This window comes from Suillus discolor (assembly GCF_016758755.1).
Source record: "Suillus discolor strain FC423 chromosome Unknown F5147scaffold_658, whole genome shotgun sequence".
NCBI lineage: Eukaryota > Fungi > Basidiomycota > Agaricomycetes > Boletales > Suillaceae > Suillus > Suillus discolor.
Window position 1 is genome coordinate 768 of NW_024541905.1, and position 9,697 is coordinate 10,464.

At 47.1% G+C, this 9,697-nt stretch overlaps 3 protein-coding genes across 3 annotated transcripts; 1 reads left to right on the forward strand and 2 right to left on the reverse strand.

The window, feature by feature from the left end:
• Positions 1-206: 206 nt before the first annotated feature.
• Positions 207-581, forward strand: F5147DRAFT_646694 (uncharacterized protein; the record flags this gene model as incomplete). Its single annotated transcript, XM_041433156.1, has 1 exon — positions 207-581. The coding sequence occupies one exon, from the start codon at positions 207-209 to the stop codon at positions 579-581; it is 375 nt and encodes a 124-aa protein (XP_041284052.1).
• Positions 582-4,957: 4,376 nt separating this feature from the next.
• Positions 4,958-5,361, reverse strand: F5147DRAFT_766178 (uncharacterized protein; the record flags this gene model as incomplete). Its single annotated transcript, XM_041440754.1, has 3 exons — positions 5,176-5,361; positions 5,015-5,121; positions 4,958-4,981 (listed from the first exon to the last, which is right to left on the reverse strand). Exons 1-3 carry the CDS (start codon positions 5,345-5,347, stop codon positions 4,958-4,960), a joined length of 303 nt encoding a protein of 100 aa, XP_041284053.1. The 5' UTR covers positions 5,348-5,361.
• Positions 5,362-8,701: 3,340 nt separating this feature from the next.
• Positions 8,702-9,061, reverse strand: F5147DRAFT_592027 (uncharacterized protein; the record flags this gene model as incomplete). Its single annotated transcript, XM_041432205.1, has 2 exons — positions 8,702-8,734; positions 8,789-9,061. The coding sequence occupies 2 exons, from the start codon at positions 9,059-9,061 to the stop codon at positions 8,702-8,704; spliced, it is 306 nt and encodes a 101-aa protein (XP_041284054.1).
• Between the last annotated feature and the right edge of the window lie 636 nt (positions 9,062-9,697).

Sequence of the window (9,697 nt, forward strand, 5' to 3'; positions counted from 1 at the left end):
GTACTCCCAATACTGGCTAAAAGACCAGGTGCGCTCCTCCTCATTGTCATTATCATCCTCCCCATCCTCTCCAAGTTCATGGCTCGCACTGGCAGTAGTACCAATTGGTATATTATTGTCACCACCTTCGTCAGTCTGGGGCTGCAGACTCGGACCTGTTGATGCTTCTTCGAGTTGAGCGTTAGTGGTCTTCTGGTGAGAACATAATGTTCGGAAGTCAATTAGGAAAGATCGCTTATGAACACACTGCAAGGTGTTGGGTCACACTCTTATATAAGCTCGAATCTTGGCTGGTTCACGTTGTTGTCGACACACGCACACCCGAATGGACATGGGGTCGTGACGCATTCTGGATGGCATTTCTTGCAGCTTATCCTGACTTCCCTCACGGCTCTTGGCCCCTTTGGAATTCAAGAATCAGTCTGGAAGGAGCGTTTATTGAGTCGTGGACACTCACTGAGGATCCAGAGGATTCACCTGCGTTGATCACAGACCATGATACTATCAGAGCTGGTATATGGACCGAGTTTCAAAGACTAGCCGCTGAATGTTTTCCGTACTCACTTGTAGCTGAGCTTTGATTTTCGAGAGCTACATATTTTTTGTCCTCGTATATAGTGTATATATATATCAGATACCCGTTCTTACTGTCAAGCTTGTTGAATGCATAGAATCGAATTATGACGTCTACAAGAATAATATAGACGAGCAAGTTCAAGCAGGCCGAGTCATTACATCACGCTTAGGGACAACATTTACAAGAAACGGCAAACGGATATCTTTGTCATTGAGCAGCTATAGTAGATTTTAACTCATGTATAGTAAACCAATGCTCGACCTAAACAATATATGTGACAAACATCTAGGCAAACACCGCACAAATGTCTAGATCGCTGTGTGTGACCTATGCTCCTAGCGCGGTGTTCTACAGTGGCCGCTTGGACCCAAGCTCGGATATATTCCAAACATCTGGCAGACGTTTGACTAAACATCTCATGGACAACCGGTGGCAGACATACCACATTCAAACCAAGCTAACATATCACACGTGTCTGCCCGGTGTCGCCCCGGAGGTCTCTCACAGGTCGTAATAATATTTGTATCAAATGTTCTTATTAGGTTACGGCCGTTTGGCGGTGTAGCTGACGCGTCCAGTAACAGTAAGCCTCGTCGGGCCTCGGGGTACAACTAAGTTTTGTTACGTAACATTATTGGTTGCATTTACTTATGGCTCCTAAAAATAAGGCAAGCGCAACGTAAGGACGAAAACCTCGGCCGTCTCTTTCGCTGCCCTCATTCTTCTCTGGTGACCGAAGGTGTGCTTTTGGCGCCCACGCCACAATGTTATACGACCACTGTCGTCCTCCGCCAAACTCATTCTACATTTTACCGCCGCCAACGCACGCCGTCACTAAGTTATTGAATATCGATATTTCGGGCTTTAACCCGGGGAGCCTGCGCCGGTACCACCGCCATCAAGCATCGTCATCCCCGCACTTGCACTCGCACTCGCGAACGGCAACAATGACCTAGACAAGTTGTCCGTTTCGGGCTCCTCGATTGAAGTTGAACGAGCTTTAAAGTTGCATGTATTGGTCGCTATCATGCGAGCCTAGCGTACACCATGTTGCTTATGGCTACTGCAAAATACAATACGCTCCCTGCAATACGAATGATAGCGCGAAACGTTAAAAAGCGGTCCAAGCACAGCACGAAAGCAATTGGATGGTGCGAGAAGCACACGATGCGCACACTTAGTACGAGGTACTGTCCACGACAGCCTGGATGGTGTTCTTGACCGAAAACAACAATGTTCGAGGAACCCTGAGCGAATGTTTGATCCACGGTGCTGCTATCGAGGAAACGTAAGTGTTCAGGACCAGATCTCGAGTAGGTTAATAGCGGCTGCAGTAGCGTTGTACCAAAGGAACGTGATGGTAAGAGAACAAGAGAACCTGTGTTGACGACATGTAAACTTCTGTTAGTACCTGGCGCACTGCACCTGCAAGTAGCATATAGTAAATGTAAACGTTGCGAAATGATAGTTGCAAAATGAGTGCGAGGAATGTAGAATTCAAAGTTTGCGCTACGCGCACTAGGTCGCCCTATCGAGGATAGGCCATGGTTTCAGCCGGTGTTGACGAGAGGGCGAAACCTTGACTGCTACATAGAGGAAATGCGATTAAGCCGCCATGTCGACACCGATGTCCAACGAAGGCGCTGACGCGGCTGTAGGGTCAAGCCTCGTTTCGTGAAGCTGAAAATTTTGATAACACGCAAGTAATAGCACACGCGTTCAATTGCATGCGCTCCACATACCACAAGTTCCCAGGCTTACTTGTCATTACACAACATCGTGTTTCTCGCACGTCCTGACAGCTGGGCACCCCTGCAGGTTAATGTCCGATGGTTCACTGGGGTTGATCCGGCTCAGCTAAGTCTTTAATTGGCAACTCGCATTCCCTACTTCCTGATCTGAGGCCTTGATCAGGGATGATAACCACATTCTCAGGTTCCAGGAAACATAAACACAATGATGGTCTCTCCTACACAGCCCAACGGTTGCGTATGCGTAGTACGGAGCACGTTCTGTCCAAACAAATAGAAAGGTGAAGTTGACAATTATAAGGAGCGTGTGAATTGATACATTGTCGAAACTAGTACTCTTGAAGCAAATTTGTACGGTACCCTCTTTGGCCACTGGAACGTTCTTCGATCATACTGTGCCTCGACTTCTTATAAAACTGCTAAGGTTTGTAACTAGTGTATATCTCGGAACGACGATGACGGGCCTCCGAGGATGTCCAGGCGATGCCTATCGATGCCAGAAAGATACTCGCACCAGGATGCAGGTCCAACTGGATCTTTCCGCGGGCCAAGTACTGGGATCCTACTCACTTCTTCCTTTTCATCGGAATGCTACTGCCACGTAACGTTCCTCCATGATTTTGGGTAAATAACTCTGAATCTTGAGATCAGAGTGAACATTAAAATTTTCAATAGAAAGGACATCATCACGTGAGGGTAGGTGCGGCAGCATCTCTCTTTAGTATGTGCAGGCAAGCGTTCGAAGTAGAGTGCATGCATTCGTACCCTCGTTGTCAAAAAGCAACTTCACACCCGCAAGCGACCAGATTGTCCTGTGAGGTGCATTCACTTTGATTGCGACTTGCAAGTTGTAAATCGAACAACGTTCAAGTTGTGGTGCCAAGGCAAGAAATAATCAGTCGATGTTGCTACCGTGACTTACCCTATACACTGACAGAGCCGAGCTTTCGGTTTACTATCCCGCATATGTACGGTGAATTCCTGAATTGGCACTCGCCTGTGCAACGAACTCTGTTTGACTCATTCTGAAGATTTGATCTACCACTGATGTGACAGAGCTGAAAGTTTAAACCACCATCATACATCGGTTTGCGGCGTCGGGCTGAGCAAACCTTGTTGTACCACATGCATTGTAACAGTTTTATTCTGTAGTACCCTCTGGTTTGTGCCAAGTTTTACCAAAGAGACTTGCAACTTGAAGTTCGCCGGCAAAACCCAGTAACACCACGTGATTTTAACTTTTCTACTGATCCAGTGATCGGTTCTTCTCGATTTCCATTCTCTCCGGATCAGCTAGTCTCGTCCGCTTGTTGGGTTCACGCTCTAATTGTCGAAAATCAAAAATCGTCGCTCCACGTGTGCATGGGTGTTTTTGAGTCTGGATCAAAAATCGTACTTGATCGGTCGCCTTCTACAAACGGGCGGCTGTCTGACCTTTCGAAGATGGTTTCCTATACACAAGGCCAGACGAAGTCTCGTCATCGCAGGTTTTGATCCCAAGTCTACGTTCCCTGTTGTCACGGTGTTGGAGGCGTCTGTTGTATGTTTCCACTAATGCACCATCATCGTGATAGGGCCCTGAGGTGATGCTATTCAATGCGGTTGGTTGCTAGTCGACTCATCTGCTCTCAACCATCTTATGGAATGGCCCCTGCAATGGGTTGACAGCAAGGGGTATCAATACATCCCAACACAACCCGTGATTCGTCGTGCCCTGGGCTGCAGTCATCTTACGTTGCCTTAACTTTGAACATCGCCCCATTTCCCCTGCATAATTCCGCTCTATCATCCAAATGCACACGGTTTGTTCTTCGTTATGTGTTGGCGGCAGCAGTCGCGCGCTTGCATTTCGCACTTCTCGGGATGTATTTTCGAAAGATGATTGTTGCAACAAGAACACCGCGGTGATCATGTTACGTTTGCAGATTAGAGTGAGGTTAACGATCTTAACTTATGTCATTTTTGACACTCCTTTGGTAAGGACGCGCACACAAACTCTCACTATGTATTCCACAGTATTTTCTGCGTGCCTCAAACTGATATGGATAAGATCTCAGCTGATACGTTTGGATTACCGATATAGTACGCACTATTTTTGCATGTGGATATTGTGACTGATGCGAGTATAGTGGCTTATTTTGTCATGGAGCATCCAGGATATCGAACGGTTTTGCCGTCCTCTCGTTGGGTATATGCCAAGGGTATATGGGTCTAATAAATACGTCGACTAGAAGCTACAAGGTAGGTGAATCTGTAAAAGTAATAGATCATGGATGCTACAAGTACTCAAAATATTCAAGGATTCCTCGAATTCCGATATATAACCTAATTTATTTCTACCCTTCCTAAGTAGTATGGAACTCGATCTATGTTCGAGTGAATGAGCGACATGTCGTTCCACTGTCCGGGGAACGAATTGTGTCGAAACTTGCGAAGGGGTTGGTTGAACCAAACTCCAGTTGTCCCCACCACCGATAACATGGTGGATCTCTGTCTGAGGGTGGCCTTGATACTCTAGCATTGAGCTCGTCACCGATGTGTCTGACATTGGGCTACTGTTCCTTGTCCTTGACGCAAGAGCGTTTGTCCATGTCTCGTTGTTGGGAATCACAAGAGGTTCTAGGGTTGTCTATGAGATCCTGTCGCCGACGAGCTGAAAACGCGTACCATAAGTCGTGTGAGATACCTGGTCAGCTTCATAGGGTGATGCTGAGGAGTATTCCAAGGGCGGGAGCGGCTCATGCCTAGAAATTGCCCCATGTTCTCTCGATAAATCCTGCAGGAGTTGTGCAGCTGTGAAGGGGATAAGCGATCATGCAAGCAGAACGTGTTGTGAAGCAAGCCTACCTTTCTTCAAGGTTTCGCGCCTGGTCTGGGGAGTCTCCCCTGTCACCGAGCGGATCACGTCTTTGAGTTCTTGGAACCCGTCGCCCTCTTTGACCCGATACTGCCTCTGCGATGCAATTTTGCTTTGCTTCGGAGGACGTTGGTAGCTTTGCGCACCGCGGTAGAGATGCATAGTTGCAATCGCACAGTTGGGTGAAGTCTACAGGTGGGTTTAGAAGCCTGCTTTTATAACATCCTCTACTCCGCCACGCAAGTTTCGTAAACTCGGTTTTTTTTGGACTATCAAGCGAAGTCCGAGCTTAGGAATCTCATTTCAACCTCATAGCGCGGGTCCAGATCTAGATGGCTTATTTTTCAGGCGGCCCACCGATTATACTACCAGCGCAAGGTTTGATTAGATTGAATCGGACCGTGGTGAGTCAACTGATGTTTGATGACAGGTCTATCAAGTGCTTTTACGAACTATACATCAGTGCTGCACGTTGCGCAGGTTTAAAGTTTTTCGTGTTAGTATTACTCTCAAGACTTACAATCCGCCTGTGATTGTATAGCATCCGACTCGGGCTCGGAGTCGGTAAGATACCGAAATATGATGTCATAATGGGCGAGAAGCATTGATTCCAGCATAATTACTCCTGCATTTTACTACAGCAAAAAAGCATTAATGGAGTCAGCGACTCGGGAGTTACTTGGTAGAAATATCAGCTGACACGTGTATTGTCATTGATGGGATGATCATCATGAAAAAGGGACAAATGTGTCGCATCCAAGGCTATGCAGCGGTCACCAGTTATGCACATTGGATGATCAACTATGTACTAACGTTAGCTAGATCGGAGCCGTAGGTTAGCCCGGGCAATTCTCGGAGTCCGCAGCACCCACCAGCCACATTCGAACCCCGATTTTCGTCGATCGTTTGGCTGTCCACATTCATTTTTGAGACACACACACTTCGGGGCTTTGCTTGCTCTGAGTAAATCGAATTTGGGAAGGCACATATGGACTTTCGAAACTCCGTGATGCTATGCTCATGTCATTCAGCACGTAAGTGTCTTTCATAATTGACCCAAGGCACATGGACTTACAGCCACAGTGGAAAACAAAACAAATCTCGAAAGCAATGCCCGATTTCTTACTGAAATAGGCGACAATGTTCGAGAAGTCTGGTTAGAGAAGGGTCAACAATGATGCGACGGCCGCCGATGGTGAATGTGATTTTGACCGAGACCTTTGGAATATTGTGATTGGTTTGGTTTCGGGAAGCCAAGTGTGCTCTTGTAGACAAAATCCTGTGATAGCGAGTAAGACCCAATTTCCACTTAGCTCATATCACAATTGGCCGATGGAGCCGCTGCCGAATGATGATCGATGACGCGTCGACGAGCGAAGCCGCTGCGCCATGACTAGCACCCACAAGTAAAGGCACTCTCGGCTCTAACAGTCAAAAAACATTAGATGCTCACATAACGACGCAAAAAAGGACATCAGGCAGCTCCATCAGTGTGCTGTCATTTTTTGATCCTTGGTGGTATTATCCGCTAGGGCCAAGCCCTATGGTGGACAGCACCGACAACATGGACCAGGTACGCGTTCTGCATGTATCTGTGTCCGTAATGTGATGTTTATGTTGTACAATGTCTTGGCTTGTGCGAGGACGATATGGCCATCTTCAGGCTCTCGATACGATAATGTGTGGCTCCTCTATTCGAACTCTTTTTCCTCCGGACGCATATGCCACATATGTTGCCGCAGCCCCCGATGCCGACGTACAAGGAACTCCGCGCACGCTTTGATTTGTCCAAGCCAAACATTGATATTTCAGGAATAAACCAGTGACCGGGTCCTGACAGTCTTCGAAATCGGAGGCAATCATGAATGAATTTTAGATTCATCGATAGTAAGCTCCGCCGCACTCCAACGTTCAACGGTGACGAGAATACGCCCCACTGGACAATACGTGGTGGGAGTAGAAACCAAGGCGATTGCCAATATGGGAAAGAGTGAGTACAAGATAACGGTATGGAGTGTCGCTGTTGGGAAAACTGACCAGGATGCATGCTATGCTGCGAATTTTATTTCGCTATGATCAAATCCCCTCTTCATTGAGCGGCTGGTACCGATATCTATCCCCCTATGCTCAACGACTTCTTGGAAGCAAGGTGCGGCAAATAATTTTCTCGGAAAATTGGATATTATGTAATATGAAATAGTTTATTTTTGTACAGGATTTCCACATGGTCATAAAAATAATCACATGATTATTTCATTCTATCTTACACAGATCTGATATTCAATATTCAATCCGTGTTCGCTGGATCAAAATATTGTGTTTACTCGCCTCACTAACAAATTGCCACGAGGAAACTACATGCCGCGGAGCAATTGCAAGGTGAAAGTCCGAATAGACTCATAACCATTCTGCCGTGCGCAGATGACGGTCGATCTCGGCAGAGAAAGCATGGAGTTCGAAATTTGCAGTTGCCGACTGTGTCGGTATACTCAAGACTGCTCATTGGTTTCGCGAGACGGAGCAGAGAAGTGAGTTTATTACCGTGTCATTGATGTATGTCATCATAACTATTTCCAGGGTGGTTTCGTCTTCACTGACGCCACGATGGTTGAACGTTAACCGTTGACATACCCTGAGAGGTTCAGACGGCTGATGGGCCTATAGTGCAAGCATCTGCGGCAAAAGTACTGCAGAATATAGTATCATTTTAATGATCTAGTTCGTGTGCTATGTGAAGGGGTGGTATCGGACCATACGGTATGACTCAAGTGTAGTTTGAAGCCAAGCGGCACAATCGGCAACTGCAAATATTCAAACTCCGTGCTTCCCCGAGATCGACATCGCAGCCAGGGCCGAACCCAAGTAGAAAGTTTTAGAATAAGAATTTCTATATGTACCGCAACAAACAACGACTAGTGACGCGGTGCTCTGCGAGCTGTTCTAGAAAGCAGTGTGCGAGAAAAGGAAAACGGCGTAGTACTCACGAAGAAGGTTTGATAATTTTCATGGCAACTTCGGAATTGGTGGGCTGCCCCAGCGACTGAATTGACAGTTTATTTCGTCTAGTTTATTATTGACGAGTGATATACTATAATTAGGCATATCGAGGAAGCTGCTTTATCCCAGTAGTAGATAATCCAACTGTATTTACAATTTTCCAGACATACGGAAGATACATTTTGGTGGGTATTCTAATATGTTGAGATCGTAGCTAGGTTAGTCCATCATGTATGTCTGGTCTGTCGTGGTGCAGCAATATAGAGCGTCGTACAAGCGGTCATCACAAAAGAGCAGTAGAAGATATAAAGAGCCAGCTTCAGAAAAGAAAAGAAAATAGCGAAAATGGATCAACAATTGCGTGTGATGATGATACCTCAACACAAGGCCTTCGGAGGCCGTCGAGATAGCAGACCGAGGATCTAAAAATTGTCGAATTATTGTGCCACATTCAGGCCGATCTCCTGATTGCACAAATGCAACTGTACCAGCCGGAAAGGCAAGATAAATCGAAAATCGTCATGTAGGTTTATAATAGATGGTCGTGAGATACTGCGGTTTCATGGTCAGTAATCGTGATGGATGCTATGATACGAAAATGTAAACCTTCGTGCGATATCGTGTGGTATTACCCACGGCCAAAACACCATTGCGAATTGCACTGGTGCTCAAGTGGTGCAGGACAACATGAGATGGAACAGGAAGAACGCTAGCATCATCGCTGAGCCCAGGACCATCAAGACCCAACCGAGTATGCGCAGGGGCTGCCAAATGCACACTGGTTACATCCGTGCCGCTTGCCGTAGTGATAGGAATTGCAGGAGCTTCTAGTTCTGTCCTCTCCTCCTTGTGAAGTTCACGAGCAACAGTGCTCGTCATCCCCAAAAGGGATCGTCCTTGTCGTCGTTTGCTTTCGCGCTCCCTTTCACGTTCACGTTCCCGATCACGTTCCCTGCCCCTGTTACCTGCGGGAGACTGCCCGGGTTTCGCATTCAGTATCAGTTTATCAAGATGTCGTGGCAGTCCGGGCGCAGGTGGAATGTTGGGAGTAGGGACATATTGATAAGGGGTCTGATCGTACTCGGGACCGGCTGTGTACGCTAGGTAGGCTTCTTCCTCCCGAGCAGCTGCTATAAGCCCTGCGGGGATATCATCGGTCCACTTTGCAAGCGTACCCTTTGAATCGCTTGTATCCATAATGGAGCCGTGAGTAGAGCTTGTTGTTGACCAGAAGGAGTGCGCATGAGGGTGTGGAGGGCGCCCCGGTGTAGCAGGGGCAACAGACGACACGTGGGGTGGAGTCAACCCGGAGATAGGAACAGCAACGTAATTTGCAAGACTACCTTCATCATCAACGGCAGTTGGCAAGTCATCTGCTACCCGCCACTGTTCATCAACGATGAATCGAATATGATGAGTACCAGGCAAGAGCGGTACCCATGCGGACCATGATTTGTCGCTCGATGGATCGCTATCACAAGCTATTAACAAGGACAAAGGATACAAAGGAGACGA